The 27,451-nt window shown below is 39.0% G+C and overlaps 1 protein-coding gene across 5 annotated transcripts; it reads right to left on the bottom strand.

The window, feature by feature from the left end:
• Positions 1-29: 29 nt before the first annotated feature.
• STRADA (STE20 related adaptor alpha) lies at positions 30-26,678 on the bottom strand. Of its 5 annotated transcripts, none has more exons than XM_083376928.1 (12): positions 26,591-26,664; positions 24,473-24,530; positions 20,888-20,916; positions 16,785-16,887; positions 13,440-13,561; positions 12,933-13,041; positions 11,796-11,919; positions 11,407-11,578; positions 10,977-11,081; positions 10,573-10,814; positions 7,649-7,691; positions 30-1,322 (listed from the first exon to the last, which is right to left on the bottom strand). In XM_083376928.1, the coding sequence occupies exons 1-12, from the start codon at positions 26,624-26,626 to the stop codon at positions 1,170-1,172; spliced, it is 1,296 nt and encodes a 431-aa protein (XP_083233054.1). In that variant the 5' UTR covers positions 26,627-26,664; the 3' UTR covers positions 30-1,169. The 5 variants fall into 5 exon arrangements, with proteins under 5 accessions (XP_083233054.1, XP_083233055.1, XP_083233056.1 ...); XM_083376929.1 differs by having other exon boundaries at positions 26,615-26,664; XM_083376930.1 differs by lacking the exon at positions 20,888-20,916 and having other exon boundaries at positions 26,591-26,678.
• Positions 26,679-27,451: the final 773 nt, after the last annotated feature.

Genomic DNA, 27,451 nt, shown 5'->3' with positions numbered 1-27,451 from the left:
AAGATATATTTATATTACAGATAGTAAAGAACATTATTAAAACAAAGCAATTAATTATTTTTTATTTCTTATATATATTAGAAAGGGGAAAAAACAAAAAATCAACAAAGAGAACAAAAAAGTGTACAAAACATCAGCACAAAAACATTGTATTTCTGAAAGTTAAAGGAAATAGTTCTTCCTGTGCCCGAACAACTTCTGTATTCTAAAAGGAAGTAACTAGCAGAAATAAAATCGGCTGAACATCTCTTATATTGCTTCTTACATCTCCAACTGGTCTTTTGAGGCATGGTATAAAAGAAAGAGTCCAAGACATTTCAGACAGTCCAAAGTTATCTTGTGATTATAAGTTTTATTTAAAGTCTCTTATTTATTGGGGACTGTATTAATTCCAAACTCTATAATAAGTAATTCTATGTTACCTTTCAAATTTCAATGGCAAATATATCAATTGGGCTTACTAGCCTAATTTAGAGGCTTGTATTTTGTTTTAATTACAGGGAGTTCATAAACAGCAGCATTTATTGAAGAACATTGTGAAAATGCAGAAATCTTTTATTGGCAAGAAAACTAATTATCAAATACATCTTAAGACATGAGTACTTAAAATCTGCAATGCTACAGCTTGCCAGAAAAGATTTGGCTCAATGTTTCATTGAACAACAATGATTAAGAAAGTATATAGAAGAATGAAAGATTACTACACAATTAGGGACAATTCACTACAGGAAGGAATGCCAAAGAAAATACCTTTGTTAGATACAAATTAAAGGTGTCTTCATATTCTAACCCTATGTCAATAGGGTTACTTGCTGCTATTAAGCAATTCTAAGTAGAATTTTATTGGGATTCTTTTTAAAAGAAGTGCATGGCACTCAGTTCCTTGGATCTATTAGCAAACCTACAATAAGACTAAGATTTTGGTTTTATTAAAAAACAACTGAGCCATGCTCCTTTGACTAAAAACTGTCATTATCTCTTAGCATATATGTTATTTTATTGTCTTGGAACCAGAATTCAATACAATATTGTTAATTTTTTCCTCCCAAAGTCCAGGCTTCATTTCAATGCATATGTCAGCTAGGTCAACTTCCTAAGAAAGACAAACTGCAGTGTAATCAGCAGATTACTTTGTAAAAAATATTTCACAATGTTCCTCTATTGGTAACCTAGAATTCCCAGTCATCCATCTCAAGCTGCTCCATGTTGGAAGCCAATCCAAATAGATGGCTAGGATCTTGTGTCTGCATCCCTTCAAAACTGGTAATTGGCATGACAGGATATAGCAGTTCTGGAAGCGCTTCAGATGCCCGATGTTTGATCTGGAAAATGGAAAAGTACTAGAATTAAAAACAAAACAATGTGATTGGATACAATTTAACTCAGTCCATATTTATTTAATTTAATTTAATTTAATTTAATAATATTTGTATACCGCCCTTCTCCCTGAGGACTCAGGGCGGTTCACAGGGCAGAATAAAATACTAAATACAAACATTAAAAAGAGATTAAATGATTGCCCAAGTTAAAACAATTGGAATAGAATTCTAAAACACCAAGTTAAAATTAAGACACCAAAAATAAAAAAACCCACCAATCCCCATCAGGCTAGGCCGGCTTGTACAAACAGAAACGTCTTGAGATCGCGACGAAAGGAGCGAAGATCGGGCGCCATCCGGAGCTCTACCGGTAGCTGATTCCACAGCTCCGGAGCGCCCACAGAGAAGGATCTCCCCCTGGGGGCCACCAATCGACATTCTCTGATCGGTGGCACCCTGAGGAGGCCCTCTCTGTGGGAACGCACAGGGCGCAGGGAGCTTGATGCCGGCAGCAGATGTTCCCTAAGGTACTCCGGCCCCATGCCATGGAGGGCTTTGAACACCGTTACCAGTACCTTGAATCTCACCCGGAAGACAACTGGCAACCAATGCAGCTCACGGAGCAGAGGTGTAACGTGGTAGTATCGGGAGACTCCCAACACAACTCTCGCGGCTGCATTCTGTACCAGTTGGAGCTTCCGGGTGGTCCTCAAGGGCAGCCCCATGTAGAGAGCGTTGCAGTAGTCCAGACGAGAGGACACGAGCACATGAGTGACCGTGCACAAATCATCCCGGCTAAGATAGGGCCGCAACTGGCGCACCAGGCGAACCTGGGCGAAGGCCCCCCTAGTCACAGCTCCTACATGGTCTTCCAAGGTGAGCCGTGAATCTAGGAGGACTCCCAAGTTGCGAGCCCTATCTACGGGGGGTAATAGTTCACCCCCCATAGCCAGAGGTGGAATATCCGAATAAACCCGGGATGAAGGTATGCAAAGCCACTCAGTCTTGTCGGGGTTGAGTTGAAGTCTGTTCCTCCCCATCCAGACCCGAACCGCCTCCAGGCAACGGGACATCACGTTGAGGGCATCACTGGGGTGGTTTGGGGTCGAAAGGAAAAGTTGGGTATCATCAGCGTACTGATGATACCCAACTCCAAAGCCACGAATGATCTCACCCAGCGGTTTCATGTAGATGTTGAACAGGAGAGGCGAGAGGACCGACCCCTGAGGAACACCACAAATGAGAGACCTCGCGGTCGACCTCTGCCCTCCTGCCAACACCGACTGCGAACGTCCCTGGAGATAGGAGGAGAACCACTGTAAGACTGTGCCTCCCACTCCCAGTCCCCTGAGACGCCGCAGCAAGATACCATGGTCGATGGTATCGAAAGCCGCCGAGAGGTCTAATAGGACTAGAACAGAGGAATATCCCCTGTCCCGAGCCCTCCAGAGATCATTCACCAGCGCGACCAATGCCATCTCCGTGCTGTGCCCGGGCCTGAAACCCGATTGGTACGGGTCTAGATAATCCGCTTCATTCAGGACCAGAGGGAGCTGATGCGCCACCACACTCTCAACAACCTTCGCAAGAAAGCGAAGGTTGGAGACAGGACGAAAGTTGTTCAATACAGCTGGGTCCAAGGCAGGCTTCTTGAGGAGAGGCCTCACCACCGCCTCTTTCAAGACGGCGGGGAAGCTACCCTCACTCAGAGAAGCCGATATAACTGCCTGGAACCAGCTGCGTGTCCTCTCCCGGGCTGCATAGACCAGCCAGGAAGGGCACGGGTCCAATAAACATGTGGTGGTGCTCAGTCTCCCCATGATCCTGTCCACTTCCTCCGGAGTCACAGAATCAAACTCCTCCCAGGTGATATCGACAAGACCGCCCGTGTCCTGATCGTCAGACTCTGCCCAGTCAGAGTCCAGACCGGTCCGAATCCGAGCGATTTTGTCCGACAGATGTTGGTTAAACTCCTCGGCACGACCCTGCAAGGGATCCTCCCTCACCTCCTGATTTAGGAGGGAGCGAGTCACCCTAAACAGGGCGGCCGGGAGATTATCTGCAGACGCGATAAGGGTGGCGAAGTGGTTAGACCTCGCCTCCCTTATCGCAGCGAGATAAGACCTAATGTAGGCTCTTAGTCGCAATCGGTCGGATTCGGATCGGCTGGACCTCCAACCGCTCTCTAGGCCCCGTCTCCGACGCTTCATCTCCCGGAGCTCCGCAGAGAACCATGGAGCTCGACGGGATCTGCACCGGGTCAGGGGCCGCAGGGGTACAACTCGGTCAAGAGCCTCAGTGGCCGTCCTTTCCCAGGCTTCCACTAAGGCATCTGCCGAGCTGTGAGCAAGGGAGGCAGGTGGGGACCCCAGCGCTGCCTGGAACCTCTGGGGATCCATTAAGCGTCTGGGGCGGTACCATTTAATTGGTTCCAAACACCCACGGCGGGGGGTGGCAAAACGGAAGACCAGCCGCAGGAGATGATGATCGGTCCATGACAGGGGCATAATAATTGGAGAGCCCCCACCAAGATCATCTAACCACCGTCCAGATAAGAAAACTAGGTCAAGGGTGTGGCCTCCCTCATGAGTCGGTCCCGAAATTACTTGCGTCAGGTCCATGGCCGTCATGGAAGCCATGAACTCCCGAGCCAACTCAGATGATCCTCCCAGCGATGGTAGATTGAAGTCCCCCAAAACTATAAGTTTCTGGAACTCAACCACCAGCCCAGAGAGGACATCGAGCAGCTCAGGCAGGGCTGCTGCTGCGTGACTAGGTGAAAGGTACACCAGCAGCAAGCCCAACTGCGCACCAGGGCCGCATCTCAGAAAGAGAGACTCACACCCGACTATCTGAGGAACAGTGGCCTCCCGCGGACACAAGGTCTCCCTCATAACAACAGCCACACCCCCACCCCTACCCTGAGCCCGAGGCCGGTGCAGCACCCGGAAACCTGGTGGGCAAAGGTCAACCAGAGGAATCCCGCCCTCTGGGCCCAACCAAGTCTCCGTGATGCAAGCCAGGTCCGCCTGCTCACCCTCGACCAGATCACGAACGAGAGAAGCCTTATCAAAGACAGACCTGGCATTCAAATACACCAGCCGGAGCTCAGGGGGCTGCACACCCTCACTCCCGGGACCTTGGGGTAGAGCCAGAGGGTCGGAGTGCCCCACCGCTTGTAAGCAGCGGAGAGGCCTTCCCTGAGATCGATACGGCCCTCTGCTCCTACATCTGCTGCCATTCCCTGATGTCGTGGGAATAGGTAGCCCCACGACCAGCCCTGGAGCCCCGGAGGTAACCGACCCCCGCTCCTCCCCCCTGCGATCTACATCAGCACTAGCCAGAACAGCGGTAGTTGGATAGCCCCCCTTATCCAAACAACCAAAAGAACCCTCCCGCCTCCCAAACCCCCTAAAAAATTTTGACAGAAAAATAATCAGGGGCCTCTTATTAGGTCTATGTCGAAGGCCCCTACCCGTGCCCAGCCAACTCTCAGGGTCCCAATAAATGGGCCCTTCCTCGAGGTTATAATCGGCTGGCAAGGCGGGTCGCACCCAGGTGGGGGGAGCACCCCTGAGAGCGAACAAGTCCGTGGAAGAATATTTAAAGGAAAGCATAAATAGCAGTCCGGGTCGCAGGCAGTCCATAGATAATAGTCCATGAGGAGGATCTATTCAGAGAAGGTGTCCCAGGCCTCCGTCCAGCCACTGCCACTCAGCTGGATAAACCCCCCGGGCAGGCCTACCACCATCCTCTCACGACGGCCACAGAGCCAATTCTCGGGGGGATGGAAGTCTGGAGCAACCGCACTAGGTATGGCATGCCCCATAGAGCTCTCACCTCTAGGGGCAGCAGATGTAGATTCGGCCATCCTCTCACAATGGCTAATACCCAGAGTTCTCTGTCCTTTGGGGTGTAAGGGGCAATGCGCAGTCGATTGTAAAAGCAGAAATAACAAGCCATCATAGTCAATTCTGCTAATGGCCAAGTCCCCCGTTGTCCCGTCATTTATGTACAACTCCACTACACAGTGTCACTTTTAAAATATAGGTAGTCCTTGTAAGCCCACAACTGAACTCAGAATCTTGGTTGTTAAGCAAAAAGCATTAAGCCTGACATTACGTGACTGCCTATATGATGGCTTTGCTCAACAACCACAATCCTGGCATTTCCAGTTGTGGTCATTAAGCAATCCTACAGGTTCTGAAGTAGACAAGAGTCCCAGTTATGGAACATGGGATGCTTGAGTGGGTGAGACCCTGAGAAGTGCCACCAGGGCTGAAAAATTTCCCTGCTGAAATCGAAACAGAATTTTCAGCCCCTGAGCAAAGAAATATTAGTCCGTAGCCTGTGCTGAGGTTCTCCCACCTGCCTGAGGCACCCTACATTCCTACCTTTACACCACCTTTCCATTCTGCTTGTATTTCAGCTTCCATTTGTTTATAGGACCTAGCTACCAAACGATGCACAGAAGGAAATGTCTTTGGTGGAATGCAGGAACAGAACTTGGTGAATATCTGATCACCCCACCAAAGGAGGTCAGCTCTCCTTGGGGTTTGGAAATAAGTCCTTCAGTATGGTATAGACAGAGTTCAGATCATCAGGATTTCAGCTCTATTTCTCTACCCCTTATAAGGCATTTAACTCCTCTTGGCAGACATCTTTTTCAGCCAGCCCCAAGAGGTGAGAAGGAATTCTTTTGACAGGTGGCAGCAGCATGCAATCCTCCCTGTTGGCTTCTCCACTGATTTAAGATTGTAAGTGCAAACAGATTGATAAACACCTCATCACAATCACATAACTCTGAAGGAGGGAGAGGTGTGACATTTTATATAAATACCCTTTCCAAGGCCATCAAGGACTACTTGTCTCTGGATGTTCTTTGCACATTCAGGAATAGGAGATAATTTAGCATCCTAATTATGTTGATAATCACTGAATAAATAAAGCAGAATTTTACCCCTCATCCTCTCATAACTACTGAAAAAAATAGAGGGGTTTCATCTTTTCTTAGTGACTTCTTCGAGTAGCATCTTTTTGCTGAGAATGCTAGATTACATTACAAATGTGTACTAAACAGGTTGTTAAAACCCAAAGACACTTTAGCTCTTGGAAATTCTGCCAAACTCTTGTGGTTTGGGTACAGTCAGGTAGAATCAAACCTTTTTGATTGTTGTGAGTTTAGGTTGAGGAGAAAATCTGCAAAGACCTTTGGGGAGGGATGAAAGGATGGCATACTAGTTTTTACTCTTCTGCACAGCCTGCCATTCTACCCAGTGCTTTTCTTACCTCCATTCCTGAAAGAGCAGAGAGAAATGGGCCAATTGGATATGTTACATCTGAAACCAAGGACAGTCTGTCCTCTTCCTCAGGCCTTTCCTAAAATCTTCCTGTTAGTCATCCCCAAAACCATTTTTGAAAGAAAGAGGCATGACCGGTCCTTCTCTCAAATGGAACATAAATATTTCAATCCAGATTCAGGTCACTAGAAACTAGCTGTTCTGCACCAGAATGTAAAATTTTATAAGAACCAAAGACTAAACTTAGCCCCTATTTCCATCCCCTACAGAAACTCAACAGACAATAAAGACTCGATGATGGAATTTCCAAAATTCTAGATCTCCAAAAAGCTTGCATTTTTACAAATGCAAAAAGGCACAATTCTGCAAGAGCATAATTCTTATTTTAAAATTATCTGGGTATTGCTGCCCACTGCCCCAAATCAGCAAAAGCTGACTTCCAAACATAGACATCTGGCCCACAATATGCCCAACGTCATGATTATGGAAAAGAAAAAAGTCTGGTTCATTGATATTGCAATACCAGGTGATGCACGAATTGAAGAGAAAAAGCTAGAAAAAATAACAAAGTATCGTGATTTGCAAATTAAAGTTGAGGGACTATGGAGAAGAAATAAATAGCTATGCCAATAGTAATAGGAGCCCTTGGAGCAATACCCAAAGGGCTGACTAAATACATGGACATTTTGAACTTATTAGACCTGAATATCCCAACTTTGCAAAAAAACGCCTTACTCGGAACTGCCTATATACTCAAAAGGCTACCTTAGTAGCTCTTAAATCAATAATACTAATAGTAGTAGTAGTAAAAGTAGTAGTAGTAATTGAATATTAGTAGTAAATTGAATATTAACCATAATAATGCAAATTAAATTCAAAATTTCAAAACAGAATTTCATACTGTTTTGTTTATGTATTTACAGAAATAGTTCCAAAGCAGCAGTACATTCTTGTCTCTCCTACTTAGACTCCACCAACACAAGGGTGAGAAAAGGATAAAATATGTCAAGGCAAGTGGTTGAAACTTACCTGTTTGAAAAAAGAATGGTTCAGCAATGCATTTGCACTTGGCCTGTGTATGAAAAAAATGAGAGGTTTTACACCAGCATGTAAAAGATGCAGAGACTGGAGAAAGGCCAGAAATTTCTCCCTCAGAATATATATAAGATCCAAATATATAAAAATACAGCTGAGAGAGAGAAAAATGCCAGCATCAAAAGCCAGGATACTGATTTTGCAATGGAGTTTTTCCATGGCAGGCATGCCTACTTTTTTTTTTGCAAGAATGTTTCTGAGTTTTTCCAGGAAAAACTCAGGGAAAAACAAAATAAGACACCTCCTTCAGTTTTGGAAAGCCAGTGTTATGCTCTATAGCAGCTGTTACCTGGCAGTATGTTATTTGCCCTCAATCAGTAGAATGAATAAAAGGGTATTCTCTAAGGCAGATGATATCATGAGAGCCCTTCATTCAAGCTCACATGTTGAGTGGAGAAGCAACTGTTTTCCCTAAACATAAAGTTAGAGCTTGCTGGAGATTTTTGTCCAGACACTGGAGGAAAAGTGAGATTTAACCTCATCCTCTGCTGGAAGTGACCTGACCAATTTTACTATGCACAATAAGGAATAAGTCACCTCTGAGCCAGGCACATTAGCATAAACCCATAGTTCATATAAGCTAAGAGATTCATGTTGAATGGAGGCAAACAGGTAGTTTATCTAATTACCAAGCAACCTCATTTGCAGAGGGACTCATTTGAAAATTCTACGAGTGGGACAAAATATCATGCATAGAGTGCTTTTGCACATCTAATTTCAGCAAGCTAATAACAATAGAATTTTCCCTCTGGAAAATGAAGTTTTGGGCTAATTTCAGACATCACTATGTTGTTTGGTTCCTTTGTGATATACTAATATTTATTTTTCTCTTTGAATCTTTTGTTAAAATTATTCATAAAGGAAATAAGACTGTTTTGGCATAGGGCCTGGATATCTGAGGGATCACCTATCCTCAATTGTTTCTCCCCATTTAATACATTCCAGAATAGTGGATGCATTCCAGGTTGCCTCTACTAAATATTGTCATCTTGTGGGAACAAGGAAGCCTGTCTTCTCAGTTGTGGTCCCCACCCTATGGACAGAATTCTCTCAGAAATGCAGCCAGTGCCTCTGTTATGGGGTTCTGAAAAGCTCTGAAGACCCATAGTTAATGTGTTTCTGGGGGCCTTATTGTGGCTTTTGCCACTGTCATGACTGTTTCAGTCTGGGCTGCCTAAATTGGTGCAGGTTTTCAAGTATTGTTTTCGTTCTTGGATTTTGCTCACTGAGCAGATGCAAAAAAATTAAATAAAAATAATAAATAAATGGGGGGGGACTCTGTATTCATGCTGTTTTGATTACTTCGGTATATGCATGGACATTTTTAGTGGAGTTATACACTGATATCATTGTTAATGCTTTTTGCTGCAAAATCTATAAGCCTGTTGATTTGACAATTTACTGCAGTTCTAGATCCTTTAATTGTAAAAGTGATCCTTTTTTCAATTCATGGAGATGATTTTTGTTACTGTTGGTGCTGTTGAGCTAAAATGAGTTTTTAAAGATATGAGTGCAGGCAATTCAGATTTTGAAGTTTTTTGGGTGGGCCCTTCTGAATTCCAACCAACAACATATTGTCCTTTGCTAATGCAGCAAGATTTTTTAGTGGGGAGGAAAAGCCTATTTTTTTTTTAAAAAAGGGGGGAAGTAATTTTTAAAATACTTTTGAAGTAATTTCTATCCGAATGAACTGCTGAGTCCATTTTCTGCCAAGCTGATTATTATTCTAGTTTGCCTTAGAGGAAGCTGAAAGAAATGTAGGAAATTAAAATATATTTTTTTAAAAAACATAAATCCTAACCCTTTTAAAAATCTTTTCAATAAACATACCCTGAGGAATATGATGCTTTAAAGTTCTTTGAGGTAACAATAAACTGCATCAATTTTTTCTAAAGGAAATATGTTAAAGCTTTAAAAATACTTTCTTTGGTTGATTTTTTTACAAGTTGGTTAGTTGGCAGCACCATGGACTATAATGTCATATAAACTTGCCATCACATGAAAAACAATGAGCCAAAGGGCTTATTTTGCATTTCCATTTTTCTACCATTGCTGAAACAATCAGAAAAAAGGTTTTCTCTTTACCTGCATCACTAATCTGAACCTGCTTTTTCATTGTTCAAGTTCTTTAACTGACAAATGTATATGTTCATTGATATTTTCATCACTGATTCCAACAGCAACTAATTCCACAAACATATAACATGTTTAATCATCCCAAACCATTCAAAGCCTGCTCATTTGGCATGGAGAAATTGATTTAACAGGGAGATAATAGTTACATGTTTTGCAACAATTATTATTATTATTACTTACGGGAGCACCTGCTGCCGGCGTCAACTTCCCTTCGTCCTGTGCGCTCCCACAGAGAGGGCCTCCTCAGGGTGCCGTCGGTCAGAGAGTGTCGGCTGGCGGCCCCCAGGGGGAGAGCATTCTCTGTGGGCACGCCAGCCCTTTGGAATCAATTACTGGTTGAGCTCCGGATGGCTCCCGACCTTCGCTCTTTCCTCCGTGATCTGAAAACTTACTTATTTGAACAAGCCAGCCTGGTCTAATGGGCTTGGGGTATTTTTAATTTTTAATTTAATTATTTATTGTTAGGACTAGATTAATTTAATCTTATTTTAATTTTTGTATGTTGTATTTTATTGCCCTGTACACCGCCCTGAGTCCTTCGGGAGAAGGGCGGTATAGAAATTAAATAAAATAAATAAATAAATAATAATTGTTGTTATTTCATATTATGCTTCCAAGTACCACTGAATGCTGTGGAATATTTTAGCTCTGACTTTAGCTGCACTACTTCACAGTTACCAACAGATTATCATATCCTCTGAATCTCACTCTTTTCACTATACCTCAAGTCTGGGTTCCTTTGCAAGCACTGTTCTACAAAGTTGTGAAAATATGATGAGAAGGTACGATGGTAAGGATGCAGTGCAGCTTCACCATTAGAGGCTCTAGTATTGCTGGCAGCCATGCCTTCTCCAAGACTACTGCTAGCTCCAGAGCGTGATGGCTTCATAGTCAGCTCCTCTGGAGGAATAGTAGTTGTGTCTAGTAGACAAGGTACAGTTCCATTGAGTTTCTCCAAAAGCATCTGAAGCATGAGAACAAAAAGTATGGTGAAAAATATCACACTACTGTAGAGCAGTTAGTGTTATAATTCTAGGGGCCTTGCTGTCATATAATAATTCTAGTGGTTTTGCTGTCATATATACAGTCAGGGACTGAATTGAAAGGGAAACAGAAAATCTCCTACCTGTGTTGCAGGCATATCTTTGAATGGGACATGGCCGTTTGCTAGCTCACAGGCTGTTATTCCAACACTATAGATATCAGATTTTGCATCATAACCTTGCAAGTTCTAAAATCAGAAAAGCAAAACAGTATTGAATTTCAAATGTTATTCAATGAAATTTAAATTGAAAAATAGACAAGCATATCACAATTACCCCCAAATCAATCCATTCATCAATCAGACAATGCTTTTGTTGCAGCATCAATGTCAGAAAAAAAGGGTTCCTTAAGAATGAAGAAAACATATTGAAACTTCTACAGTCTGAATACCAAGTAATTTTTGAAAGTCATTATCTGAAGCTGTTCAGAAATAAATTGTAAAATAGGTGGTGAAAACTTATGCCATGCACATTTAAAGGCTGAGAAACATGATACCAAGAAAACTAACATACCTGCTGCAAGACCTCTGGACTAAGCCATGGTAAAACTTTGATGCTAAATTTGGGGAAATCATGAACTACTTTGAGACGCTGACCATGGCTGATCATGCTGAGGTTACTGCGCAAGCCAGAAAGATACACTTTTCCATCTGCAGAAATCAGGATATGACTGGCTTTCACACTCCTGCATGCAAAAAGGACAGAGAGAAAACAGCCACAAACCCCCACCTATCCAAACCAACTCCGTTTTATACCAAGAAACAAAATCTCTGGAATTTGAGACAGAAGGTATTGTTGAGAAATTCAGCAAATATTTACACAGTGGCAATGCTAATCTGAACAAAAAGCCAAAAATGGAAATGATTCTTTTACTAGTTAACATTTGCAATGATCTTTCTTACCTATGAACATAACCCATATGGTGTATATAATCAAGAGCTTTCAATACCCCTTGAAGGATGTAAGCCATAGCTAGTTCACTCATACCATCCATAAAATGTGTACGTATTAAATCTTTAGCAGAACCTTTAAAAAAAGAGAATGAATACAATATTATGATTTGATACAGTCTAGAAAATCTTAATAGATGTATCTTCTATTTATAAAAATCAAAAAGATGAGAAGCCATTAGATGTGAAATTCTAATTCTACTTCACAAAAGACTTTAAGGTTTCTCATTCTTTATGAAGGCTATTTTCTACATCAGCAATGATGAGAATAAGGAGAGAAACCAGAAATTTCCATAAGGAACAAGAACCAATGGGATTTAAATCTACTACTGGACTAAGTTCAGGAAGACTTAGATTCAAATTACTACTTAATTATGAATTTGTGAATTTGGACCAGTCACTATTATCCTAACATTACTGTTCAGAGTAATTTTTCAAATCAAAAGGAGAAGGAAATAACCATGTACACTGAAATGAGGTCCTTAGAAAACATGTAACATATATATTTAATCATTTAGTATGATAATTAGAATATATTTTTCCTGGAAAGTTCATGTGCAGAATTCTCCCAAGTATAGATGAAAATGGAGGAGCTGCAGTTGTCCTTAATGGATTTTCCTCCTCCACGCTGACAACAGAAGAATTCATCTCATTTCCCTCAATCTAACCTCCTATTGTCAACATGATTCACAACCAGAACCTTAGTTTGGATTACCAAAAAGTGACTTGGTATCTCAGTAATAGAGGGCATTCTGTTTTTGCTTGCACTGCTTTAGAAATATCTGTATTTTAAAATACTTTCCAATTTTTTTTATCTGCTATCAATGTACATTAATTTGAATTTACTCAGTTAATAACTAGTTCAATAATAAATTCTAAAACACAAATTGACTTAAAAATCATTGTAACTGTCTATGTTTAGGCAGGTAATGCAAAATTAATATATGGAATAGAAACACAGCTTTATGGGTCTTTAATATTATTTTAATGTTGCAACTAATTATTATTACTGCCTGAATATGCATTCATTACATCATAAAAACAAATCCTATATGAAAGAGCAGGAAGTCCTTTCCTAATCTTACTTACCATATGCCATGAATGATGTAACAACCCATAGTTCATTGTCAGCTATGAAGGCTGCTTTATATGGCACTAAATTAGGGTGGCTGAAGAATTTTGAGACATGAAGCTCACCCTGAAACCAAAATGTAACAAGATATTCTTGGAAAATCAGACTTGTAAGATATGGAATAAGATATGACAATCCAGAGTGAATTAAATAATAATGATTAGCTACAAAATATGGTATTCTGTTAATAATGTAATTTATTCATTCAGATTTTAAGCTGGCAATCACAATTCGTGGAGACTTTAGTGACTAACAGCAAAGGCAGGAAGTACTACTGAAAGGAATAAAATACTATTATACTTTTTCTGGTAATATCAAATTGGCCCCTGTGGGAACAGAATATAGGACCAAATGGGCTTCAGTCATAATAATTCTTATGTTCTACTGTACAATTGTCATATATTAATCTGGGTAAGAACTAAGGAACACACCAAACAAATGTGGCACATGATTGCTAATTTTACCTGTAAAAATGCTACCATCTCATTGGTGCAGGCTTCTAAGTTGACTCTCCGGACAGTGACAAATTCCCCACTTGGTTTATATTGTGCCAGATTCACAGTCATTAATTCCTCAAAACCTTTTCCTGAAAAAAATATGTAGTATCTTTACAATACTAGTTCAACCAAAATGAAACATGTAACATTTTTTGGGATTTATCCATTTTGAAGGTTTTAGTTATAGTAGAATTCAGGGAAGTCATCTCCATAATCTATATTTTAAAGCTGCATTTCTTCAATCACTTTTTTGCTAATAAACTAAGGCATTCATTTATATATTAATACTTTAATGTGTTGATTTTAGTTAATAAGGTAAATCAACAAATGGAGAATAAAACAATTTCTCAATACTTAGTTGTCCACTTCTTTCCCCTATTTATTTCTTCTTTTAGCTTGGGGTTACCTATTCTTCATACAAGTTTTCTTTTAAAAAAACAATTTTATTTTATTCAAAATATTAAAACACAAAATCCAATATAAAAAACTGAGCACAGACAAAATAAAACAAAAACACTGAAAAAATGTGAATTAAAAAAAGGACAAAAATAGATTATCTCTGACAAATCTATTGCAACAATAATAGCTTGCAAAGATCCCTTGCAAAATTTATAAACCTCTACATCTATTTGCAACCCAAGTGATCTGTCATATATACGTGAAAGAAAAAAGTTAACAAGTTAAACAACGTTAAAATTCAAAGCACTCTGTTCACAATGTTATTGTAATTTACTCATAGAAAGCCTACATGGTTTCTTATTTACTACAAATCCCCCCAATAATTATCTCTCAGTCCAAGTTCAAATCCATTGTTTGCTTCTTAATAGTAAAACCTTTCTTTAAGTTTTTAACTGGGGATTTTCCCAACAATTGCATCGCATTTCCAAAGTTCCTAAGTCTCTACTATAAATATCTCTGCAACATGCATTGTTGAATAATTATCCTTGGCAACATTATATCATTCCAAATTCTATGATAAAATTCAGAGATGTTCTAATAGCTAGTTTTCCTTTCCCTTAGAAATCTTACAATCTAAATATAAAATCAGTTTATATCTTTTGAAGATTTTCTTTGGTCCATTTAAAGAAAATTTTAAGCTCTGTCATTAGAGCTTCAGGCCAGAGGAGCTGCTCAGGATCAAGTGGAGGGCTGCCACCATTCCATGATCACAGGAAGGGCCTCCTCATGGTGGTCACCCCTCCAGGGTGACTTTTGACCCTTTTCAGGGTCCTCCGAGGAAGAAAAATAGGATGGCGGGGAGAGGGTTCTTCCTGTATGTCTGCTGGCACCGCATGCGCAAACCGGAAGCCAAAGGTGAGTGCTCCTAATCTCAGCTTGTTACCTGTATAAAAGACACCTGTCCACAGAAACAATCGATCAGATTCCAAACTCTCCACCATGGCCAAGACCAACAAGCTGTCCAAGGATGTCAGGGACAACATTGTACACCTAACTCAAGGCTGGAATGGGCCACAAGAATGGGCTACAAGACTATCGCCAAGCAGCTTGGTAAGAAGGTGACAACAGTTGGTGTGATTATTCGCAAATGGAAGAAACACAAAATAACTGTCATTCTCCATTGCTCTGGGGCTCCATGCAAGATCTCACCTCGTGAAGTTTCAGTGATCATGAGAACGGTGAGGAATCAGCCCAGAACTACAAGGGGGGATCTTGACAATGATCTCAAGGCAGCTGGGACCATAATCACCAAGAAAACAATTAGTAGCATACTATGCTGTGAAGGACTGAAATCCTGCAGCAAACGCAAGGCCCCCCACCTCAAGAAAGCACATGTACAGGCCCATCTGAAGTCTGCCAATGAATATCTGAATGATTCAGAGGAGAACTGGTTGAAAGTGTTGTGGTCAGATGAGACCAAAATTGAGCTCTTTGGCATCAACTCAACTCACTGTGTTTGGAGGAGGAAGAATGCTGCCTGTGACCCCAAAACACCATCCCCACCGTCAAACATGGAAGTGGAAACGTTGTGCTTTGGGGGTGTTTTTCTGCTAAGGGGACAGGACGACTTCACCACATCAAGAGGACAATGGACGGGGCCACGTACCGTCAAATCTTGGGTAGAGAATCTCCTTCCCTCAGCCAGGTAATTCAAAATGGTTTGTGGATGGTATTCCAGCATGAGAATGACCCAAATACATGGCCAGGGCAACAAAGGAGTGCCTCAAGAAGAAGCACATTAAGGTCCTTAACCTCATAGAAAATCTGTGGAGGGAGCTGAAGGTTTGAGCAGCCAAAACTTTCATGACTTGGAGAGGATCTGCAAAGAGGAGTGGGACAAAATCTCTCCTGAGATGTGTGCAAACCTGGTGGCCAACTACAAGAAATGCCTGATCTCTGTGATTGCCATCAAGGGTGTTGCCACCAAGTACTAAGTCATGTTTTGCAAAGGGGTCAAATACTTATTTCACTCATTAAAGTGCAAATCAATGTATAACTTTTTTGAAATGCATTTTTCTGGATTTTTTTGCTGTTATTCTGTTTTTCACTGTTAAAATAAACCTACCATTACAATTATAGACTGATCATTTCTTTGTCAGTGGGCAAATGTACACAATCAGCAGGGCATCAAATAATTTTTCCCCTCAGTGTATCTGACAAAAAAGTTCCAGTCCACACAGAGCTCCCGGCGGGTCGATGCAGCAAGGCCGGTGCATGGGCGTGTCATGGGGGGGAGGAGGAGGAAGGCAATGCCATTTACCACCAGCCCGGTGCTCGCATACCACCAGTGGTACGTATACCACCAGTTGAAAAGCCCTGGTATAAAACACCAAGACACAAACTGAGCAACATGATATATGCAGTACAATGCGATAGACATGTGCAGATCTATACATTGAGAAAATAAAACAATCACTTCATACATACATGGCGCAACACAGGAGAACAAACCCATCAGGACAAGATTCAGAATCTATCTGCATTTAAAAGACTCTCTTTTGAAGAGAGAAAGGTCCACATTTTGGACAGATTTAAAAGAGGGGTCAAAGAGGCCATCTATCTCAAAATTGAACAGCCCTCTTTCAACAGTGGGAGAAGGATATGACATCATCTATCTCTAGTCTACAACACAGTCCTTTCAGCAGTTCCATTCCCCAGCATCCAGTCAGAACTAAAGAAGTTTCTTGGATGAGAAGCAAAACGTCTTCAAACAAAAACAAGAAAATCCAGTTGCCTCTAGAAAAAGCACCTTTGAGACAACCATGACCTGGATGACTGAGAATCTCCGTAGACATTTATCTAATCTTGTCTTCAGATTTATCACACATTTGCGATTACAGGGGCCAACATTACCTATTATGGTCAGTAACTCATAACAACTGATGTCAGGCAGGTAAGTGCTCATGGTGTCCCTCTTTGGGGAAGATGTTATTGACTCTGAACTTGCCTCATTGGTCTAGAAGATAAAAAATAAGATATAGAAAAATATTATAAAATCTGTAAAACAATATTGTATATATTTGGCACTATTTGTATCAGTAAAGAGAAATGGAAAACATATCCTTTGCTGAAGGTGGTATCATCTCTAAAGCATAATTTTGGAAAGGACTATCCAGTTGTAAAATGCTATCCAAGTCTTTATACAATTGGCTGTATTTCTTGCTGAATCTGTCACAAGAAGCATTTGTTCATCTACAAAATTATGTTACTTCTAAATACACACACACATCTTTATTATTGCTCAAAACATGCAATTCAATATTTCTAAGTATATATTTACAATCCAGGGGTTGATATAGTACAGGGGTAGGCAATCTTGGCTCTTTTATGACTCGTGGACTATGCTGGCTCAGGAATTTGGGGAGTTTAAGTTCACAAGTTATAAAAGAGCCAAGGTTGCCTAGCCCTGACATAGTATATAGCTTTCAAGAATACCCTCTTTCTTATCCCCTAATGTATATGCTAATTCTGGGGGGGTTTCTATCTCTTTTTTCATCTTCCCTGCCCGCCTTTCTTGCACCTGGCCATCTAGTGTTGTTGCTGATCTATCCTCCAATTCCTTTCTTCCCGTAGCCATTGCTGTGTATCACGATCCGGTGATATACGTGTCTTTCTGCTATCACCCTGCTCTCCTTCCTCCGTTGTGTCCATTTGTTGCACCCGTCCTCTGTTATTCACTCGTCGATCGTGTCCTTCCCAGCTGGTCTTTTGCATGCAAATGCATGCACGTGTTGCAGCACCCCTCCTCCCTGTCTTGCTCGGCCAATGGGATTTATTGATGGATCACCCCTCGCTTTGCTCTGCTGTGCGATCTCGGCATGTCGTTTTTTGTCTTGCTCCTCTTCCTCCTTGCGAGTTGTGCCACTCTCATCTCGTCGTCCTTGCATCACTCTATCTTCATCCATTTGCAGAATACCCTCCTATCTTTGGGCAGCACACATCCATCAACCTCACCACCCTGCCGCTCCTGCTTGTCACCTGTCATGGTCGATCCCATTTCCTCTGGGTGTCCCCGGTCCATCCGTATGTGTATTGGACACGGATTTGTGTATTTGTGTGCGTGTGTGTGTGTGCGTGTGTGTATATCCTATATATATATATATATCCAAAATGCTATATTCATTATATTTTCTTTGCAATACAACAGAAAAAAAATAAACTGTTTTCTTTTAATCTCTATCCCTTTTTTTGAAAAGCACAACATATATTGCCTGAAGAAAAATACAATAACAATACTTTATTTTAAAAAGAAAGGAAAATACTAGAAAGGAAAACTTGCAAGCAGAACAGGAAATCAGGTTTTAGAGCAGAACAGATATTGTCTAAAAGCTCAATTTAATAAGTTTACTCAAAGTTTACTGAATTCAATAAGGCTTAATCTGGTAAGTATATGTTCAATTCCATCTTAAAACTCTTCTAAGATGCAGTACTCACACTAAACAAATATAATTCAACTTTTGTGCTGCACAAAATAATAGACATAGCATGGTGTTATTTAGAGGAATATAACTTCCAGCAAATCTATTAGGTCTTACAAAACATCATAAACTAATTTCTAAATTGCCACATGAAAAAAAAAAACTGCTTGAAAAATTCTATTCATGCAGAAGAAAACTACTGAAGCTTGATGTTTTACAAACATATTAAAAATCTGAAATTAAAATTTTACTTTTGATATAATTCCTCCAAATAAATCAAATTATGTTGTTCCCCAAGGATTTCAACACTGGATCATTTTTGGTGTAAAATGGCAAACAAATAAGCAAAATAATTTCAAGTGTCAGCTTTTTATTATAAATTTGGCTGAATTTATATTTTGATAAAACTTGTTTTGAAAACATGATGTGGTAAAAATGACTAATGCGTTGAAATACCAGATCAAAAGCTAGGGGAAAAAATGATACACATTTGCAATTTTTAGGATTGGGCAAATGCTACTTCAGCATTATCTCGCCATTCTCTCCCCCCCACCACCATTGTTTTCCTATAATTATAATTCCCTCACCTAGATTTTTCTATCGGTTCCATTATTTCTTATAGCAAGATCTCTTTAGTCTTCTTGACACATTAAAATGTTCAGACACTATCAATTTTATTTTAGCCAGCATCATTTTTGTCCTCATTAAATTTTCTGTTGTTGCTACCAGCTATGCACAATTTTGTTTTATTTTGTCTCTCCTTGATAATCATCTTTTTCTATAGCACTGCTAGACTTTTTGAACAGCATCCCTTCTTTCCTACAGACACTTCCTTGCTTGAGGTTTCCGTCAATGAACTTTATTTTCCTCTAGTTCAGGGGTGTCAAACTCAATTTCATTGAGGGCCACATCAGCATTGCAATTGCCCTCAGGGGGCCGGGTGGGTATGGCCAGGGTGGGTGTGGCCTACTGGGTGGGCATGGCCAGCTCTACATTGTTCGCATCAAGGGTGCCTATGGGGGCCTGGGCAGGAGTGGGACAGATCTGAGGGTCTCTGGCAGGAGGAGGGTCTCTGGGCCAGGGCCAAGGCAGTGGGGGCCGTTCCTTCACTGTTTCCAGGATGGCTTTGCGGGCCACATGAAACCACTTCGCGGGTCGGATCTGGCCCCCGGGCCTTGTGTTTGACATGTCTGCTCTAGTTTAAGCTTCTTCTTTTTATCATTTGTGGTGGACATGTGATAAAGCAAAGAAATATTGGAGTAGATTTCATATTCTAATACAGAAGATTCTTAAAGTTAATATAAAGATAAAACCAGAAACTTTTGGGGGGGAGGTTTTAATGGAAAAAGAGTTGGGGGATTTTTTTTGAACTTTGATGCTATATATGTTGATGGCAGCAAGACTGCTGTATGCACAAAAATGGAAGGACGCTTCAATCCCCACAATGGACGAATGGCTGCAGAAGTCGATGAAGTTAGCAGAGACAGCTAAATTGATGGCTTTGATAAAAGAAAAAAAAACATAATTACTTTTGTTTCTATTTGGAGACCTCTTCTAGACTTTGGGCTTGAGGTGGAAAAAAATGAAACTTTGATTTTGGGTTTTACCAATTATATAGACGCACTTAAATAGAAATGGATAATTTATACTATTATGTAAAAGTAAAAAGTTGAGGTTTGATGTTACTATCTTATTCTACTGCACCAAAGGGAGTCGGAAGTCAGCCAGTTCGCACCAGTTCAGAAGAACCGGTAGCTGATTTTTTGTTGCCCATACATACCATGGAAGATTTCTCTTAAAAAAAATGTCTTTCAGAAACTGAAGTTATCAAGATTGAAACTGATAGATGCTTTATCCTCAACACTTTGAATTTTTATTGATGACATCTCTACAGCTTATCACTCATGAAAGAATAATAATGACTGAAAACAAGGCAGCTGATGGCTTTATTATAAACAATTAAGTGATACTAAACTGAATGCTGATTTCTCCCGTATAACTTTATATCACGTATTTAAGAAGAAACCTACTTGAAATCAATGGAATTTCTGAGAAGGCAAATCTGAAGTTGCACCATAATCTCTTAAATATTCTATGTAATTGTTCATAAATGCACAAGTACTATTCCTAACTATTAGCAAACATGAGTTTTTCTGAATCTGGCCAGAATTATGAAAAGTTACAGTAATTTGTCTGGGCATGCCTTATTTGGATTTGAATTTGAGTTTTTATTACTTTTTTAAGACCAGATCAACTATTACTCTTTTATTTTACTTTTTAAACAAGCATTACACGAATTATCAACATAAAGAAGACCTCATCAGATTAGTCATTTGAGAATCCAAGATTCTTGACCAAAATAAAATACGTATGCCAATCACCACAACTTTATTTCCAGGGTGAAATCTTGTATCCACACATATAAAGCTAAAACATTTGATGTATAAATAAGATAAAATAAATTTAAAATGTCTACAAAGAATAGAATAAATTTCCATGCAATAAACCACAACATCACAGCCTATGAAAGGCACTTACTTTTCTCCGAGAATCACCCGGAGGCTGCTCTGAAGCAAAGAAATTTATAATTCAACTTTGTTTTTTAAAACAGATACTCATTAAAAATAAACTTGAAACAATTCATAAACAAGTAAAAATAACCTCAAAATATCTGGTTCCAAATTAACATCTGTGATCAAAAACAGTAAATTCTTGAAAAATATGTAACTGTTATGTATTTATTTATGTATACAAAATATACATATATGCACATCTGTATATACGTGTGGGTGGGTGTGTAGGAAAGTGGAGAGACTGTCTACAGAAAATACTTGCTTTTTCTTCCCATCCCACCCAATTCACAGAATGTAGAAATTAAAGAGAAAAGAGACTTCCCAGAGAGTAAGCTGTTTGCTTTACTACACATTGAGAGCAATGTGATTGCGCAAGTAGCAAGAAAGAGTCAGGTAAAGAGATTGTCTGCAGAATTTGCTTCCCCTAACCCCACCCCCCCAAACAGCAGAGAGATTGAAGAAAAATAGATGAAGCTATTTGCATAGTGCACCCATAGTTCCAACTCCAGGTTGCCAGCCCGATTACATTGCTTTTGATGTGCAACAGTGTAAAAAGCTTATCATACTTATCTTGAAATCTTTTTCTCCCCAACCTCTTTCAGGCAGGTGAGTGGGGGAAAATCACGCAAAGGAGAAATTGCCTAAAGAAATCACTTGCTTTTGTTCTACCCCCCACTCCCCAGAGCACAGCATTCAATGTATTGAAGAGCAAACTGCTTATTTTCTTACAATCCCTTTCTCTCCTCTCTCTCTACTCTGCAAAAGGAGGAAAAAGGAAAAAAAGCATAGGTCAGATACAAAACTATATGTACAGCCTGTAATGGTGATCATGTCACTGAGGATGCTATGAAGATCTTGAATGGGCTATAAAGTTCTTTTTCCAATACCATAACTTTGAATGATTGAAGAACAAAAGTCAGTAAATGACAACTCTACACACACACACACACACACACACACACACACGCCTTTCCCTGAAAGTAAGGCCTACCCCGAAAATAAGCCCTAGCTTGATTTTTTGGGATGGGTCTAATATAATCCCTACCACAAAAATAAGCTCTAGTTTTGGGGTGAGGCACACACCTAAAAATCAAGCTAGGGTGGGGTTGTGGGGCTGCCCCATGCGCCCTGCCCCCACTTACCTTGCAGCCAGGCCTTTACTTGCCGGCCCACTTCTTTTGCGGAGGTCTTCTGCTGCCAGGCCTGTTTTTCACAGTCAAAGGCCTTTCTGGAAGGCCTCTGTAGCTAAGAATTGAGCTATGGATTCAATCCATAGCTTGGTTCTGCAAGACCTATGCAGCCGAGGACTGAACTATGGACTGAATCCACAGCTCGGTACTCGGCTGCATAGGCCTTCCAGAAAGGCCTGACTGCAAAATGCAGGCCAGAGCTCCATTCCCAGATGCAGAACGAAGCTGCTCCTTTGGCTGCAGAAGTGGGCCAGCTGGGCAGGGCTGCCGTTGCCAGAGGTGAATATAAAGACATTCTCCAAAAATAAGACCTGGTGCTTCTTTTGGAAACAAGGTATATACATATATATACACAGCTCACATTTTATCTCCCATAAAGCACACATATTTTCAAAGTTGCATTCTTTCTTTATGGGAGAAAATAGTTTAAGGTTTCCGCTTGCAGACTTCAAACACCAAAAAGTAATCATCATCCTTAACTGAGGAAGAAAGAAAGCTGCACACAGTAAACATATATGACAATCCCAGGCTTCTGTCACTGACTTATTAGACACAGGCATGTTCTTTACCCTCTTTTTGTATATATGTGATTTAGTTGAGAGGAAGTTACACGAAACCCTAAAACTAACGAAGAAAAAATACTTTGGAAGCTTAGCCTATTCTTCAAATAATAGTAATATTATGTAGGTTGAGAAGTCCAAAATTATTACATGAAAGAAACATCTACTCTATAACAGACTCTAGCTTGGTGTTAAAATTTATTAATCTATGAAAAAAACAAGGAAAAGAAAAAAGAAAAAGCATAAGTTGTTCCCCAGAACCTATGTTCAGTAGTTACTATTTCTAAACCTGAAGAATCAATACTACTGTTATAGTAGCCACTGGTGGATATATCCTTCAAAATCTTGATTTCAATTAGAAAATATAAATTAGTGACTTTGTACCCATTTGTGGCAATGAAATCCACAATTAAAATATACAACATACTTGGAAACTGCTTTATGAAAGATATTTTTGTTTGGTTATCTGATTATTTTCATTGAAACTACTCAAGCAGGGTTATTTTCAATCTTTTTGAACAGAAAATGTTAGGAAGCATGGCCAATGCTGCTATCATCATTGATAGTGAAAAATATCAATTTGTTTCTCTTCTCTACTGTGTTTTAAGCAACATTAATTTATTTAATTTGTTTATAAGGCCACTCATCTCATCTCAGTACATGACTCTCTGGGGCTCACAACATATATGTTTTAGTGTTATATATATATATATATATATATATATATATATATATATATATATATATATATATATATATATATATATATATATATATATATATATATATATATATATATATATATATATATATATATATATATGTTTTAGGAACAGCTTCTTAATTTTTTTGAAGACTTTGTAAAATTTATAGGTATGGCTAATTTGAGTTTGACATATGGCGGTAATATGAATTATAAACCAACAGAGGTAACAAAATAGTATAGGTGATTCTCAACAATCATATCTTTAGCAACCATTCAAACTTACACAATCACTGAAAAATGACTTATGATTGCACCTATGATCATCACAACATCACTATAGTCATGTGCTTGGCAACTGGCATGTATTTAAGACAGTTGCAGCATCCCAGAGTCATATGATTGCCATTTGCAATTGTAAGATTGGAGTCCAAGGATTGTATGGGTTGATGGACTGAAGGTGGAGGGCGAGGCACCTGGTTTTCTTGTTTTTAATTTTATTACTGTTGTGAGCTGCCCAGACTTGTTTTTTATTTAACAAGTGATATAAATAAAGCTTAAGAAGGACATAAATAATTTAATATTAGGATTTTCTGATCATCAATGGTTTCAAGCTTTTATGAACAAATATCTCCTTTTTCACCATAATGCAGCCTCAGGAAAGACTGCTAGGGGAATTTCTTCTTTTTTAAATGAGTATCACTGTTTCCTATACTTATGTTGACATTGTCTGAAGACATTTTTCCTAAATATTAGACTAAATGCATAGATTACAACTTTAGCCTTTTCCCTGTACACTTTAGATTATCAATCCAACACTTATATCATCCTGCAAAATTAGAAATCAATTGGTAAGTATATGATATAACTATTAACGGATTCCCAGTGAATGCTGCAATCCATGAGATTAATGTGAGAAACCTTGGAATTATATCTGTAGATTCTGTAAAATAGATACTCAAATGAGGCCAATCCAATTTTGTAACTTTTACAAAAAGAATGCAGGGTGGCACCTTGTTTGTTACAAATACCCAATTTATTTTCATTTGCTGAACAACATGAAGCAGGAAAAAAATGAATATCATTTAAGCACTTACCTCCAAAGAGTTCCAATTCCCTTAAGCCCTCAAGAATAAATTTTTCAGACATCCACCGCTGTGAAAGAAAATCATCCAGAAGGTAATGTGACATAATTATCATATTTCTACTAAGTAAAAGGGGGAAAAGCCAGCATGAACTTTAAACTTAAAATATAACAGCAGAGAAATGTTTAGAGATAAACACAGCATAATTTGTTTGGCTTTTTTACAGGTCCTCCAAGTATGATAAAATGACCCTTCATGGTATCCATTTACAAGATAAATTTGAAGAACAAATGTATACATTCTACATAATTTTTCTGTAGTCATATTCCAATCATTTTATACAAATTTATATACATTCTTTTTAAAATTATACCGTATTGTAAATTTCAATCCTTTTAACCAGATATTTTCCCACTATTTCATTGGTATATTGTGTCCAAAGTTTTTAGCCTACTTTATACAGTCTTTAATGTATTTGTCTTCTGTTTCAAATTTCAATAAAAGTGTATACATTTTAGTAATTATATTTTATCCTTTGGTCATAGTTCAAGTTAAAATTCTGTCTTCTGCTACTCAATTCCAAATGTTTATTTATTCGTTAATCAGACCTACTATTTACTTATTAAACAAATTTATATGGCTGCCCAACTCATACATGGTGACATTGGGTTGCTTACAACATTAAAAATTACAGGGCATAAATACAATCCCATACAATCCCACCTTCTCCCCCCACCACATACCCAGTAGCAACAAATGCAATGATACCAACTATTTATTTTAAAAATGTCTTATTATCTACCTTAAATCTTTCTCTTAATTGTGTAGATGGAAATTACTGAAAACTAAATCCTTCTGTAATCAATTGCTTTCTTGATTTCATCTTATAGTTTCCATGTTCCTGTTATAACTCTTGATAAGTTAATCATTCTTTACATACGGTTTCTTTTCTATAAAACGCTTTTTATGCTGAGATCTATAAAGGTATTTTCAGGCACAGACAAACTTTATATCTGTACCATATTCTCAATATGGCATGTCTATTATGATGAACTTTAAGCTTAACTTTATCATACCAGAAAAAACCATGCCATTCAAATCTCAGATTGTGCTCTTCTAATTCTAAAGAAGCCTTGGTGGAGCAGTGGGCTAATGCCTCCTTAAGTAACACCAGCTGCCTGCAATTAGTGCAGGTTCGAGTCCCACCAGGCTCAAGGTTGACTCAGCCTTCCATCCTTCTGAGGTAGGTAAAATGAGGACCCAGATTGTTGGGGGCAATAAGCTGACTTTGTAATAATGCCGCTTGGGGGTGTGTGTGAAAGCCCTAATAAGCAGGCATATACATAGAATGAAGGCTACTGCTAAGCTTGTAAGCCGCCCTGAGTCTTCGGAGAAGGGCGGGATATAAATGGAATTAAAATAAAATAAACTAAATAAATAATTCTAAAATTCTCCAGTTTCTCAACTGAACCCTCATCTGAACTCTTTCATCTGAACTAGCAGTCTGCAAAATGCAATTCCAAATCAGGAATTCTCTTTATTCCTTTGCATCTTGTAATGTTTTATATTTAAACATATATAATCTATCTAATATGTCTGTCTGTCTGTTGTGGACAGACATAGAGCAATTCTGCATGACAGATTTTTATCACAGATATTCTCCCCAACAATGTCAACTGTAATTTTTCCTATCTTAACATGTCCTTCTTGATTTCATTTAAGGTAATTATTCTGGTATAACTATAATTCATGTTAGCCATATTCATACCCAACTATTTCATTTTCTTCCCAATCTTAAAATTAGTTGCTTCTATCCATTCCATTTATTTTCCATTTTCATAGTCTTTGTTAACCTCATCTTTGCTATTTTTAAAGCAACATCCCAAAATTCTGATTTTTTCTTTTAATATTTCTATTCCTTTCAGAGGACCTTCCAAAATTAAATTTTGATTGCTCAAAATAATATATCTATACTGGAGACTGAGTTAGTAGCTCAATCCTATCATTACTAGGACAGACTGAAATATATCTACAGAAGTATAACTAGAATTACATTATTTGTCATCGCATGAATCCAAAAAAGAAAGGACATTCTCTTGTTAAATTTTGCTGAACTTGTTTGACACTCACCCTAATTCGTTCTGGTTTACTTACAAGGAAAGACATGGAATCCACAGGTGATAATGCTACTCCACAGGCATGAAATTTTTTAGTGTCCTAATAGAAAGGGGGGGAAAAGCAAGAGAGGTATCTCAAAAGACTGAAAACCTAACATTCCTACTAAAGTTCTTATTACCTTGCTTCATTTAGCTAAGTTAATTAGCTGTATTAAGTGAACTGAATATTTTTTATTCTAAAATTTAAAACAAAAAATACCCAAATAGAACCCATTATGGAAAGATACCATTCTTTTCAACTGTAGTCCATTAACACATTGCATGAATTAAAAAAGAAATCACCTGCAGACATGGTGACTTTCATTACATCAATATTATTTACACTATTGCCTATAATGGTAGAAGACAGTCATACTTGCATTCTTCCTAAGCCAACTTATTGAAAGGCTACGGACTTATAAATAATGCTGAAGAGAGTTTAAGACTATGATGGAAGTCTTATTATCCCTATGTATACATACTGGTGCACTGTCACCCATCTGTTGATCAATCACCATTACAGATTCATCACTACCAGAACTGGATTTAACATAGACCTGAATGGTATTCTTTCTTTTCTCAAATACTGCTCTCATACTCAGTGTAACATTAAATTGACACAAGAAACAATTTAAAATCAAACTCTCTTTCCAACAATATTCTTAATAAATCAGTACTTAATTGCAGCATATCTACAATGGCCTGAACAAGAACCTACAGTTTAGGCAACAGGAACTACAGTGCTGCTGGTGTGCAAAGAATGAAAAACCCAGTCTCTGAACATATATTTTATTATTGAACAACATTTTAATAATATTTGTTTTTTTAGAATCCT

This window comes from Vipera ursinii (genome assembly GCF_947247035.1).
Source record: "Vipera ursinii genome assembly, chromosome: Z".
Lineage (NCBI taxonomy): Eukaryota > Metazoa > Chordata > Lepidosauria > Squamata > Viperidae > Vipera > Vipera ursinii.
Note: the sequence above shows the minus strand (reverse complement) of the source record. Positions and strands in the feature narration are given on the sequence as shown.